Consider the following 15,152-nt stretch of genomic DNA (forward strand, 5'->3'; position numbering starts at 1 on the left):
CCCAAAGTTGTTAAACTTATACAACCTTGCAGAATCATCAGCAATGCCAGTGGCTAAAATCTGTCTAGGATCTCTTAGGTCCTTAATTACAACATCGTGAGGTGAAAATTCAACGATTTTACCTTCACCTGAATGAGTTATCTGATATACAGATAGAAGGTTGCGGGATAAGGTTGGAACACATAATACATCATTAAATTGACCATTGTCTATATGAACAGTTCCAGTTCCTACAACACTAAGAGATCTATCATCACCAACATATATATTTTTGGTGTTACAATCATTTAAATAAAAAAATATGGCTTTGTTTTTGGCCATGTGATAAGAAGCTCCAGAATCAATGAGCCACTCATGAGAATTAGAAGAAGAAGATACATTTAGTGCATATCCAAACCGAGATGTTTGACAATCACATGCAGAAAGTGTTGTCCCTGAAGATGAAGTTGAAGGTGAAGAGTGCTCCAAATGGATGTTATGCTTCTTCATTGTTGCTTCCAAGGCTTTCATCTTCTTAAAGCATTTGGATTCTAAGTGGCCATCTCGATTACAAAAGTGGCAATGTCTATCAATCTTCTTCCCTTGGTTTTTATTTGCCTTATCATTTTGTTGAAATGATTTTTCATTTTGAGGCTGAAATTGCTTAGGACCCTTGTTTGGTTTAGGACCATTCTTTTTAGGATACAACTTCTTAGGATTCTTTGAATTTGGTTGCTGCTAGGTGGCTAAGGCTTTCTTAGAAGAGTTTCCAAGATTAAGAAGACCAAGGTGTAAGAGTTTTTCTTGTTCTTTTATTAAAGAATCACAAAAGGAATCAAAGGAAGGAGACTTGTAGGCTTGTCCTTGAGAAATGAAGGCTTCTCTTGTAGAATGGAATGTGGAAACAAACACAGAGTAGATTGGTCCCAACTTAGTAAGAATGGAATAGATAAGGTTACCATCTTCTTTCTTAACGTTAACACCTTCCAAGAGAAGCCTAAGGGTCTTGAACTTGGACAAAAAATCTTCAATGGAAGAAAAATTATTGGGGTCCAATATAAGCAACTCATTTTCGAGTTGATGGGCTCTAAGTTCATTTTTAATTCCAAAAACTTTAGTGATCTGTTTCATTGCTTCATCAGGAGTATCAAGTTCTGCAATATGGAATCTAAGGTCTGGAGAAATAGACATCCCTATCAACCCACGTGCTTGATCTTGCCTATTTTCCCATGTCACTGCCTTATCTTCATCTTTCGGTTTGGTTTCTTGGCCTAAGGCTATTCGGTAAAGACCTTTACTTCTAAGTAAATCCACAATGTAGGACCACCATTGGAAGTAGTTGGTGTTGTCAAGAATAACTTGGCATGGACTTTCCATTTTTAATAGAAACTGAAGCTATATATGCTAAAAATAAGTGTTCCAATGGAAAGATCTCGAAAAAATAGGCTGATACAAAAAAAACGGCTCTGAAAACGGCTTCCGGATGAAGAAGTTATGGCTTTTTGAAGAAAAGTTGTTGAAGATGCCGACGAAGTGCGGGAATGTGCAGAAATGAATGATAATGTTAAAAAAAAATCCGCCCCCTTTCCAAACTTAATCTAATAAAGTAGCTTTGGACCAAGAAAGACTTGAACTCAAGACCTCTATTCTCATAAAGTAGCTTTGGACCACCTAGATTAAAAGGTTAGTAATTTTTGGAAAAGAGGAAGGGTTTTTTTTTTTTTAGTCACTGAAGCTTTGGGCTGCGTGCTTACTTGAGAAAGCTCTTTTTTCCCTACAAAACAAAAAACACAAAACCCAACACGGACATACAAGAAAAAAAACAAACCTTACGGCTTGAAGTTAGCTTTGGCCGGAAACTATATATTTTCCTCAATGTTTCTGATTTTCCAAGATCACACTAAGGCGCGGCGAAAAAGAGCATACGCATGAGAAAAATCATTCCTCTCTGTTTCTGATTTGCCCAGATTGCACAGAGTCATGGGGCAAAGAGCATACACAGAAATGAAAGGTATAGATCCGGTAATAAAAAAAACAAAGAGCTAAATAAACCGAAATAAACAGAGAGAAAATAACTAGAAATTGTAAATAAACATTGTATACCTCCAAATCTTAAAAATGACGTAGCTAAGGCTACCAGAAACTTTTTCGCGTGAAACGAAAGGGGTTCCTCACTGGAACAAATGTCCTAACACAATAGAGCAGTCCTCTCGGCCCGAAAGCAGTCAGAAACAGTAGATCTAGGAAACGGCAATCGGATGTAGTTCTACCAGCTTCAGATTTGGATCACCAACGGATGCGGCCCTTAAATAGCTCTGATACCATGTAGGAATTTACAGGGTAAGTTCCTCAGACAGAACACCAAAGGACACCGCTCACAAACAGATCACAGATTAATACACCAATATTATTGACGTGGTTAAAACCCTCAAAGAAGAAAACAGTCCACGGCCTGAGCCAACGTGGCCACTTTAGGCAATTTATTAATAAAAGAATGAAAATTTACATAAGCTTCTCTCATGAACGGGTTACCCTACAAATGACCCTCCATGCTCTTTAAATATAGATCATAGACCAATCGGGTGTTAAGCCATGGATGAAGTGTCGGTAATAACGAGGAGAGAATGAACCGTCGGATCACTACGTATCGTGACCGTCGGATTGTAAGCTACAAAAGTACATAGTAAAAAAACACACTTTACCTAACTCTACACTAGGCCAAGTTATACTTAACTATTTCCGATGTGTCGGAATATCCTAACATCACTAGCAATTACAATTTTACTATTTGCCTCATTGTACCATGTGGGGCATAATTTTTGTTTAATAAGTATAGTCATCTCTTGAGTCAAGTTGTACTATTGGACACTTAGGAACGTGTAGTGTTTTCATATCCCAAACCATACTTAGCACTTTCCATCCTCCCAATAGTTTTGTTTTCCCACTCATGGTTGTCATGTCATATGTTATGCATCAAGGTCTGTCTTTTTTACTATTATTAGTCCCATAAGCCTCATCATAAGAGCTATAAGCTCCAGGAAAAAGTAGCTAAGTAAAAGCCAAATAATTGTTAATTTTAGGTATGTTCTATGCTTAGAGCAATTTATTTCAATTTTCATAGTTAGCTCAATATCTTTTCCAGATGAGCAATCACATCAGCATTAAAGCAAACTGCAGATAGAACATAAACATATATCGCAGAAGACAAGCCAAGACAAGAGGACACAAGATGTGGCGCTAGCCAGGGACAAACCCCAATGTGGGGAAACCCTTGATCAATTCTTCTTATATGTTCCTCAATAGTTCAGCACAGAGAGAGAGAGATAGCACATTTACAACAAAAGTCAACACTTTGACTTATCCAAATAAGAGCATAGATCATCTCTAAGAAGATGATACATGAGATCAGTTGAAGACATGTTGCTTCAACTGATTCTCCAAAGTGACTCCTTCAACTATCATTGTGTTGCATATCATCATCATGCTGCACTGGCGCAGCAAAGACGCATCTACCCACATTATGCAAATAAAATTGCATGTCACACTGTCTCCCAAGATTAATCACCTGATCCATGGTGAAAACCCTATATAACCAAGGTTTAATGTTTTTAATTAAACTCTATGCGGAAACGTTTAATTAACTATCCAAAGTCTTAAACTTTAATTAACCTTTGGGCGAAACTATACGACCCTTCAATATCTTTGGTTAATTCTTAATCCTTATAACTTAACCCTTCGGTAATCACCCACGCATATTAACCATACCACGGTCTTTAGACTTTGGTTAAACTCAACTTAACCCATAATACATTATTCTGCTCATTTCTATTATAACTCTCCTATAATAGAAATATTCCATAAACCAACTTAAACCTTACCTTTCCGCCATTCCATGGACCTTTGCACGTATACCGATGCTCCCTTTATCGCGTTCAATCCACACCGTTGATCTGTCTCCATCTGATCCAAAGGCTGTCGCGTCATAACTCGCACCAACTAACCTGGTCAATCTCCACCATTTATTTCTCCTACCTCAATCCAACTTACACAATTCAGAATTAAATTCTCTGTATATATATAAACAAATGATTACATAATGAATCTCTCTCTCTGGCCTGATTTTCTAATCAGTGGCCTCTGTTTCCCTATCTGCCCATAGGCTACAATCAAACTCTCTAACTAACTAACTAGCAACTAGCTAACTCTTTCTATGCCTTTTAGGCTTACATTTATACAAAAGGTTATGTAACCCATTTTGGTTCAGATCCTTAATCTTTTCAACTAAATCCTAAATATCCTCTAAGCCCACTTTTGACTCAACTAATCCCTAAGGATCCTCTCTAGTTCCACAATCATGAAGCCAATTCCTAATCTAAGATTTACAATTAATTCCCAAATCTCTCAATCCCTATGGAATCTTAACTAACCTAAATCTCTCATGTTCTCCAACATTCAAGAACATTTACAATATGCCTCACAATATCTAATTAATTCCTATTCTAAATATCTCTCATTAAAATCACTCAAAAACCTTAATAATTACATTAATTTAATACTCAGGAAACCAACTTCCTTGAAAACACAAGGCCTCCTATGTCTACTAATATACAATGAAATTTCTGAGTTGAATGCTCCTACATCATGCACCTCACCGTGCTGCACCCATCATCACAATGCTAGACCTTATGACCATGTTGTACACATTATACTTATGTTGTACTGTTGTCCCGGTGTTTGGCACTGTTGTACCTTGTGCCACTGTTGCACCATGTTGTCACCCATGTGCTTGCTGCACCATTGCTGCTTCGTGTACTTGCTGCACCAAGTACCATACTGTTGTCCCAATGTGCTTGCAGCACTATGCTTGCTTCATGTACTTGCTACACCAAGTACCATACTGTTGTCCCATCATTGTTCTGTCTCATCATACTGCTGTCCCAACATCTTACAGTTGTCCCATTGAACATTGCTGCACTATATCATTGTTGTCCCATCATCTTACAGTTGTCCCATTGAACATTGTTGCACTATATCCTTGTTGTCCCATCATCTTACAGTTGTCCCATTGAACATTGTTGCACTATATCATTGTTGTCCCATCATCTTACAGCAATCCCATTGAACATTGCTGCACTATATCATTGTGTACAGCCACCAATTTGGCTCCCACTAACTGCCCAACAATCTGGTCCAAACTGATCCTCAACACCTACAAGAAATGTCATAGACAACATACCTTAGCTCATTGTTTTGAGGTCTGATTTGTTTGTTGCAACTTAGGTCTAGTTAGGGCATATCACAGTCCTTTGCCAGCCTTCTTTCCTGCCCAGATTTGCTCCAAGGTGATGCAGTTGCCCTTCCTTGTGGGGATGAGACCCTTCACAATAATCCTGGGTTGTTCTAGCCTTTACAAGGTCCACGGCCTGCCCTCACAGCAAGCTTCCATAAATTTGCAGCAAACTGGTTAAGGGTTTGCCCGTCCTCTAAACAGTTGATGCGGCTGCCCTTCCTTGCAATAATTCGGTCACCTGAGATGGCCTAAGACAGCCCTTCAAACCTTCGTTGGAATGTTGCCTTAGTTGCGGCCTAGTCATCCCTTTACTCGACCTGTTACAAGAGAGAACAGTCCTCAAATACATCCATTGCTCGGCCTCCTTCATCTCCTCCACATCACACTGTCCAGAATCTCCTCGGCCTTCTTAACAGCCTCCAAAACCCACGTTGTTCTATCCTCTTTTTGCTGCGGCTAAAACAGAGAATGTTTAGGGTGGCTGAACAACATTTAGGGCAGCTTCGATCTGGACAGCATATAGCCTTGTGTCCACCATAAGAGTTTCCCTCCATGTAAGCTACCACACTAGGACGTAGAGCCTTCTCTTCATTACCTACATCTAGATCTAGGGCATGCCTTTTCTGTGATAGCGTTGAGATAGGGCATCCTCTTCTTAGGGCTGCGTAGATTCTTAGGATCTCTTCCTCCCACCAAAAACCCAAAGAGAAATGGAGAGGAAGAGAACACAAGAAGTCTGTTAGAAATGACTCTCAAGTCATCTCCTTTTATACTAAAACGTTGAGCACATGTGGGGTTTATTTGGTTGTTGGCTGACCTTGACGAATTGTCTCATAACACAAATAAATTCATATCTCCATGAATACTTATCGGAATCGAATGATCTTTAGATCAATCCTACACCTCTCGATGAGAGGGATCCAAAGATTCAATTGTCATAAATAAGATGACCCACATGGAGTTTGGCCCTAGTTGCCAATTTTAACAATAATGAAGCTTGAGATCCACCACCTCGCTATGAGGCCAATGCCCCAAGTCCCATGCTTAATAACGCATATCTAAAGAAACGGGACTAAGCAAAAAAAGAAAACCAAAGAAAAAGGTAAAAGAAGAGGCAATAAGAAACAATGTCAACGGAAACTCAATGCTAAAAGCGCTTCCTCATCTTTAAAGGCACTCACGTGAATTAACATCTTTAAAAGCCTTGTGTCTACCTATCTAAGCCAACTCATAAAGTCACCCACCTTATCATACCATCTATCATAGCACATACTCCTAGCTTAGCAATCTAGGAAATATCTCTTGGTCTCAGGAGTTGTCACATGTAATAAATGTTAAAGTTGCCCCACCATGGTAAAACTCCAGCAAATTGTAAAATTAAAATAATGTTGTGATGACGCTAGGAGAGATCACTTAGTGTGCACTACTAATGACTTTTATATTTAGGCTTGACTCACCACTATGAGTGGGCATTTTGCATTAAGATCCATGTACTTGCATAGGGAGTTTCATCTATGCCTGTGGATCCATGACACTTGCCTCAAGATTTGTGTATTGCAATGGGAATTGTGGATTTTGAACTATGAATTTTCATTAGGATCTGTGACATTACATTGGGACCCATATATCCTCCTTGTGATATGTGACAACACCTTGGAATCCATGTATTTGCATTAGGACAAGGGTCACTGCACTAGGATTTGTGGAGGTACATTTGACAATGTAATAGGGACTCCACATCATCACATGTGCCTCCTAGAGCATCTTTGAGAGGGTGCACTTTTTTATAGAAATTGCTTCACAGGTGTGGTTTTGTTATGTTAGTTACTTTTGGACCACACATGTAAGTTGGTTGAAGTTTGTTAGAGGTGGTGTTAACCCCTAAATTTTAAAATTTCCCATTACAAATTTAGAGGGTTAATGACCAACACATTTCATTTAGTTGAAGGTTCACAGAATAATACAGATACAAGCTAGGGAAGGTTCCCAAGATGACTAGTCATAGGATTGATTCAGTGATGATTGAGACACAATTTTTGCACAATTCTAAGAGAGTTGTTATTTTTAGTAGGTTACCTACTTTCTAGGAGAGGGAGTTCCAAGGGTGGTACAATAATATAGATCACATATATGGAGTCCTTATGGACTCAGGATTCTAGTGAGGCTTTTTCAGGCGATATGCATGGCATTTACTATTTTTAGTAGGTTGCATCTGAAGGCTCGCATATCAAATACAATTTAGAACATGTGAACAAGGCTAATGTTATGCAAAACCAATTTGTTATTAATAGGGAATTACCTAAAAATGTGTGCCAAAGGGGAAGTGTTAGCTTCATGTTATGTACCACAAAGACATAAAGTTGTGCTCCCTAGTGATAAATTAGCAATAAAACTTAGGGAAAAAACCTCAATGAAGAATTAAAATATTAGAATTAGGAGTGTTCACACATGGAAAAGTGGAAATATGAGAAATAAGGGGATAATGTGGAATAAGGCTTGGGGGATTGTACGCAAAAGATATCACGTGACTCCTAGGAGATGGAATGTGGTAAAAGTATGAGTGTGATGTGGAATTTACCTAGGTAAAAGGTGAAGTGATGTGATACGCAAACAACCTAAATAAAATGATGAAGTACGATGAAATTATAAGTGTGAAGTGGATTCCACCTAGGCATAAAGTGAATATATGCTTCTAAAATACAAATTACCCAAGTAAAATTATGGAGATATTACGAAACACATATGAAACCAAGAAACACTAGGTAAGTGCACCACCATGCTAGAGGAAACGCACAACTAAGAGCTGAACTAACCATGCAACACAAAGGCAAAGAAGTGGCTAGAACATGAATAGGTGATTGTTGATAGTAGCGAGAAAGGTCCTTCTTTGACTTGTGCCTTAGTCAAAGAGACCAGAACCAGTTTTTCCTTAGCATGCACGAGTTCCTAAAAGTTAGGACGAGTTCCTAAAAATTAAGGCGAGTTCCTATAAGTTAGGACAGTTCATGAAGCAATTTGAATGATATGCAGGAGTGGAAGGCTCAGTTGTTGTCTTCTAGTGCGAGTTTGATTGGGAGAAGGACGAGTGATTGAGTCTCAAGTTCTAAATCGAGACTAGAGGAGTTACAAGAGTCAATTTGACTCAATTAACTCATCAATCACAAGTTGACTTCCTAAAATACAACTTGTCAGATTTAGCTTATGCGATTTGCTTATAAGGAGGATGAAGGCACCATTGTACATCATTGTTTTGTGAGCACGAGTTGGTGAGACAAGGCAATAGAGAGCACAAGTTTGTGTGTGTGAGAGCTTGTGAGAGGAAGAGTGTGCAAGAGAAGCTTGTGCACAGATTGGTAGAGGCTATTTTCCCTTGGGAATTGCGCTAGGAATTAGGAGGTAATTCCTAGTTAGTAGGAGCAGCCTATGTGCATAGATTGAGGAGGAATGCGCTAGGAAATAGGGCTCCAGGAGTGCGCAAAGAATAAGGGAAACAGATCAGGGGTCTTGCAAGGAGTGTTTTAGCTTAGTACAAGCAAAGAAAACCATATTGGTTTCTATTGAAACAAGTTGTATTGTAAGAGATTTGTTGCTCATTTTTTCTATCAATAAAATTCTCATACAAGTGTTGAAATTTGGTACCGGAGGACAGGTGGTTCCCTAAGGCTTTGATCTTTAGCCTAGGGAAAAGTGTCCAAAAGAATTTAATTTTTCTCCTAAAGTGACTTTATAATTTTTATAAAGTAAAATCTAATTTAAAAGTGACTTTAAGTGATAAAGTTACTAAAGTCTAATTTTAAAGTGACTTTAATAAAGTCAATGTAAAATTAGAAAGGAAAAGTGACTTTGGAAATAAATGACTAAGTGGGTCTTTATTAAAGTGGAGTGAATTAAAAAATAAAAAGTAAGATTTAAATGAGCATTTAATCTCAGCCCTAGATCTCAATCTATTTCAGCCATTGGATTTAGGGATTCCCCAAAAGTCACTTAGGGTTAGATTAAGGGAGGAATAGGAGGAAAAAGGTCATTTTTCATTCTTTCATGAGCAGATTGAGAGAGAGAGAGCAAGAGAGCAAGGGAGATTTCTAGACAAAGAGGAGAAGGAGGTAGCAGCTTGGCACACATTCCAAGGCAACATTTTAGCAAATCCGTACAGCTGAGTTAGCACACAGTGAAAGGGAGATATTGGGCATGTTTTTCTAAAAATCCGTACAGCAAGCGCACAGAAATCGAGGAGCAGAAATCCATACAGCAAGTGGCTGTACCTTGGCACGCAAATCGAGGCAAATCCGTATAGTTGTTTTGCTGGTTTTTTTCTGCACACAAATCGAGGAAATCCATACAGCGTATTTAATGGCAACTTGCACGCTTTTCTAGGAGGCCGTACAGCATTTATTGTTGTTCTGTTTTGTTGTTGCAAGTTTTTCCAGTTGGCTGTGAGGCACGGAAAACGAGATAAGTTGTAAAATTTGCTTGTTGATTTTTTTGCTGAATATTTCTCACTGTAAAAAGCATTTTCCAGAAATAAGAAAGAGCTCTCGAACTGGTTTTCCCCAAGAGTTGTAGGGGGTTTTTCCAAGGTCACCTTGACCAAAAATCACTGTGTTTAAATGTGTTGAATGGTTGTTTATATGTGCTGATTTTTATATTTTTGCATTTTCCAGCGTTCTGTAAAATTTCCAGAATTTGTGTTTTCAGCAAAATTTATTTTTCAGTTGTTGAATGTATGGATATGGGAAAGGGCATTTAACTATTTTGGAGAAATAAAGTGAAACTGAAAACCGTGGTGGGAAATGAGAAATTTTTACAACAAGCAGAGGGTTTTTCTAGTTGAGTTCCCTAGAAAAATATTGTGTTGTTATCGTGTAATTGTGGTTTATTTCTATTCTATTCCATTGCAAAATTAGTACAGAAATTTTGTGTCTTGTGAATAGAAACTAGTTTCAAAATTGTTCATTAAGCAATCGCAAAATTTCAAGGAAATTCTACAGTGATCACCATGATGCACAGTCGAAATAGCCTCTACCAAAATTCCAACCTTTGGAAGGTTAGAATCATCGTACCATCCTGGAAGAATATGAATCATGTCATTAAAATTTCATGTGCAACGTCATGTAATATAGGTGGTAATAGATAGGTAGTAGAGGCATGCATAGGTTGACAATAGGATGATTGAATAACCTTGGATGGAATAATATCCTCTACTTGGTAGCGCTCACAACCCCAAAGATACCACACCGTGAAAAGATGGGGAACTCTAAAAGATATAGGACTAGAACGAGATATAAAATAAGCCAATTTTATTAGTGTCCAACAAATGACCGCTAAAGTAGGTAAAGAGAATTGTAAAGTACAATGGCGTCAATACAAAGTGGTAGCAAAAGATAGTTCCTATAAGAAACAAGATGTAGAAAGTAGAGTGTTGATCTAAGCTAATGTCTAAAAACCAAACTATGAGAGCAAAAAGCAAATCTAGAAGAGAGATGTACAATGGGAATAGATCCAAATCATGCAAGTATATTAGGGTTTGCTAGAGCTAGCTATGCTAACATCTAACGCTAAGTGGAGAAAACTCATTATAGGAGATTGTCTGAAGGAGGAGTCAGTGGAGGATTTTGCACTACTTGCTATGTTGCTACCAAGAGGAGGGTGCCCACAACTAGGACCTAGATGATCTCATCTAATTACTATTATTGGATCTCGAACAGCAAAGTCCAAGGGTCTCTAAGAAGAAGGAATATTTCCTTGAACCCGCACTAATATAAAGTTGGAAGCAAGGACACTATCAATCTATCTCTTAGTGCTCATAGTCGATGGGAGCACCACAAAAAATGAAGTGATCATCTAGGTGGATACCAGTCTAGGGGATGGCCAAAGAGTATGGGAACGAAGCGTAAGGATCGCCTATATGTATATGCCCAAGCATCTCTAGTTTGGGTACCTAAACAAACCGGAGAGGGTAAATGGCTTTGTGAAAAGAGATAAAACTACCCTCTAATCTCATAGTAAATAGGGCAATAAAAGATGAAGTGCTCCTTTGTCTTAACGTCCTAGAGATGGCATAAGTAGTGCATGTTGTCTAGTCAATCAAGTTGGTACTCCACCTCCACCTAAAGTCCATGTGAAGCCACTCTAAATTGGCCCATAGGAATACGAAGAGCATGCATCCAATGGTGCCACGTGTACAGAAGCCAAAAGGTAAGCAAGGGAATGGCAAGAATTCGCATTAATTAGCTTTGTGTTTTATCAACCTTCAAAATGAAGAAGATATGTTGATGTGGTCTAAGAATACAACTAGAGGTGGATACACTACTTGTCTTGGTTACACAACAATGTTTATAGATGAGCAAGGGGGTGAGGCAAATCATGGTGTTCCAAGCTTTGGAAGATTGGAGCCCCTCTTATAAATTGACAATTTATGTGGCAATCATTATCTAATAAGGTTATCCAATTGGGAGTTTTACTAAGGAGAAGATGGCAACGTCCAACTATATGTGCTATGTGCAAAATTGTGGTGAGACTATCCACCAAATATTGATTGGTTGCCATTCTATCATGGAGGTTGGTCAACATCAAAAGTACTTTCAAATGGGAATGAATATGGAAAGGTGAAACAACAGACGATCCTTTGCAAAAGGTGAATGGATGACAAGTCAACAGTGGAAGATTAAGTGCTCCCTTTCACAGTAAGTTGGGCAATCTAATTGGTGAGGAATGATGCATTTTTCATGAACAAGCCCTTGCACTATTACAAATCTTATATAAAATTCAATTTGCATATGAAGGGCTCAATAACCCTGAAAAGACTAAATCACCTAGACAAATCCCTCCATCAAAGATAGACAAAGACAAACCCTGGGGTTTCTTCAATGGAGCTTCAAGGGGAAAATTGGCTTTTGTTGAACCAGAAGACTCCTTTTCTTGTCCGAGAGTCATAAGTTTTCCTTCGCCTATGGCCTAAGGAAGGGTAGCAACAATGTGGTAGAGCTCAAGGCAATGTCAATTCTAATTGGAATCATTGTGGACATAAACATCACTAAGTTGCAAATTTTTATGGAGATTCTAGACTTGTAATGGAATGGTTGAATGAAAATTGTTAGAACCATAACATCAATTTATCTGATCTTGTTACCCAAATAAGAGACCAAGTATGTAGGTTTACCTCCTTCAAATGCAGTCATATCTTCCATGAGCTTAATGATTTAGCAAATGAGCTAGCCAAGAAGATATCCTTGACCTAATTGAGATTAGATATGAGGTCACCTCTTCTCTACCTTCGAGACATATGTTTGTTTATATTTTTTTTTGAGAGGATATAATATTGCGATATTGATGAATCTTTGTAGATTGGGAACTATTTGGAAGATTATATGGTTACTTTACTTCAATTTGTTCTTTGGCTTTTAGCTTTCTTTTTTTTAAGCTCTATGATCTATAGGATGTTTCGGTGATGTTTTTATAAATCCCGAAATTATGATGTATCCTATCAACTGACATTATAATAGACACCCAATAAATGCCCAAAGTGATTGGATGTTTCAGTGAGCAATGAGGCATTTTTCACTAGTGGGCAAGCTTCAATTTTCGTGAAGGTTTTTCTTAGTGTAATGAGGTCACCTTGAGGTAGTGGTCGAATGTGTGGTTGACCCAAAAAGATTATATTAAATGATCTTGTGGCCAATTCACACATAAGTAAATAAAATCCCACTCCCGTTGTCTTTCAAGTTTTAAGCCCAAAAGAGTTGGACCATTGGACCATTAGTCTCACCTTGAGGTAGTGGTTGAATGTATGGTTTTACCTAAAGAGAATTAAATGATCTTGTTACATGTACAAATAGGTGGAACCGTGAAGCAAAGTCCACCGTCATGTCCTTCAAATTTTTAAGCTCAAGGCATTTGCTCAACTAGTTGTCACCAATGTTGTTGGGCATTTCGCTAGTTCCGTACCCATAGAAATCCAGTTCAAATCCCCTTGCATGAAGCACACTGCTCTACACCAATACATTTGGAATTACTAGAAATGTCATTCATGGATGTGGGGAAACATCCATTGGATTTCCCTGCCAAGTTTCCTTGGGACAAATAAAAAACAATAAATGGAAGTTTAGTGCTATGGAAAGAAAATAACATAAACAAAAAACACCAATTAAAATCAATTTCAACGGTGAACAAACAAGAGCGACACAGAAATGCTCAGGGCCCTAGCAATCTGTCTATCCGACAGACTCCTAGTTTTCATAATAATCCCTATTTCTGAAACCGTTCGAGAATTGGGTCCGAAAATGCAATTTTGTTAACAAATACGTTGACTTCGTGTTGATCTTGCGGATAACAAAATTGACAAATTCCATTCACCGTTGTCACTATCTGCATCTCAACAAAACGAATAAAGGCCGTGAAATTAAGTTTCAAAATGATGATCGTTGGGTTTCGCAAATGTGTCGCATGGGGAGAAAGAGAGAAATGCAGACCTCGGAGAAGCAACATGTAGCTGCGCCGAGAATTGAACCCACGGCCGCAATGGCGTATCCATTCCTCCAGCTGGAATTGTCGGTTGAGCGTCCGTGATGGGAAACGGTGGAGTAGGAGATGGTGGAATGAGACCTCCAGCATCTGAGGGTAAGCTGTACGGCCCTGCCGCATCGATTCGCCATCAAACCCATGAATGTCAAAACAAATACAGTGGTTGATTTGATTCGAGTCTGGGAAAAACAGAGGTCACAGCTAATGTCTCGGTGTTCTTGCGATCTTCAACTACTCCGTAACCTCCGTTTATTTTTATTTTTAATTTTAAATTTATTAGCTACTTTTAAAATTTAGATGTCTAGGATTAATGGACCTAATTAATTAAGAAGATCAATGTTTAGAGTGTATCCTTGCAGTCTTTTGCTATGTGAATGAATCGTCGAGGTGGTGCACGAAGCACAAGAGGCTGGACTGGGGTCGAGGTTTATGCCTATTGCAACTCGGTATAGAATTTGGTATGCAAGTTGTGTTGCAGCTAGGGATAATGGGCAAACTGTGTGATGATTTGCCTATAAAATATAAGAAAGAAGAAAGAAATTATTTTAATGTCCGCGAGGTTAAAGATAGCTTATGGGACAGATTGCTTCTTTATATGCTTGATGTATTCGGCCCTTTTTCTGTGAAGCTTCACAATAAATGCTCCCAGCATCTCAACAAACTTCTCGCTAAATAGATTATCCCAAGAGCTCGCTACCAGCATATCTACATAACTTTCCTTGTTGTCTTTGAAGGCCTCACATTCTAAAATGAAATGTTTTTCTATTTCCACTTTTCCGGAAGAACAAAAAATGCATACCCTTTCCTCCCACACTTCCTTTGGCATTTTCCAGCGCCCTATTTCACGACGAAGTTGATGAGAATTAGTCCTTAACTGAGCAATAAGGATTTTGGCTCTCCAAGAGATATTGGCCTTTATGTATGCTTTTGGCTTCAATATAGTAATTTTTCTTTCTTCCTAGCCCCTTATCCCAAGTACGTTTGTGGAACTTTTCCATAACAAAAGCTTTTATCTCTTTGCTATTTATGGGACATGCGTTCAAGCAAATACCCCATTTACTAAACCATTTGTTATTTTGCTGCATCCAAGTTTTTTTGCTCTTGCACAATCTATCATTAAAGACAACCTTAGGCCATCTACCATCTTCCATTTGATCAATTTTTTTTAAATACCTTATGACTCGCACCATAGCAATTGCTTCAATAGGAGCAGTCCCTGTTTCACTTAACAAGATATTATAAGGAACTGCACTTTTCATTTTAAATATGTTTGTAATCAAACGCTTCTGAATTTTCTCAATTTGTCTCCATTGCATGTCGGAGGTACTGCTAGCCCACAGTTCACAACCATAGAGAATCACCG

At 38.4% G+C, this 15,152-nt stretch overlaps 1 protein-coding gene across 1 annotated transcript in view; it reads right to left on the reverse strand.

The window, feature by feature from the left end:
• LOC149144448 (FAD/NAD(P)-binding oxidoreductase) overlaps positions 1-14,040 on the reverse strand; it is a 387,681-nt gene extending 373,641 nt beyond the window's left edge. Inside the window, exon 1 of the mRNA XM_089448548.1 lies at positions 13,738-14,040. Coding sequence (XP_089304674.1) covers positions 13,738-13,929 — 192 coding nt within the window. The 5' untranslated portion in view covers positions 13,930-14,040. The remainder of the gene's footprint in view (positions 1-13,737) is intronic.
• Between the last annotated feature and the right edge of the window lie 1,112 nt (positions 14,041-15,152).

Source organism: Pinus tabuliformis, chromosome X, assembly GCF_031772625.1.
Source record: "Pinus tabuliformis cultivar Carrire ecotype Pingquan chromosome X, CPIR1, whole genome shotgun sequence".
Classification (NCBI taxonomy): Eukaryota; Viridiplantae; Streptophyta; class Pinopsida; order Pinales; family Pinaceae; genus Pinus; species Pinus tabuliformis.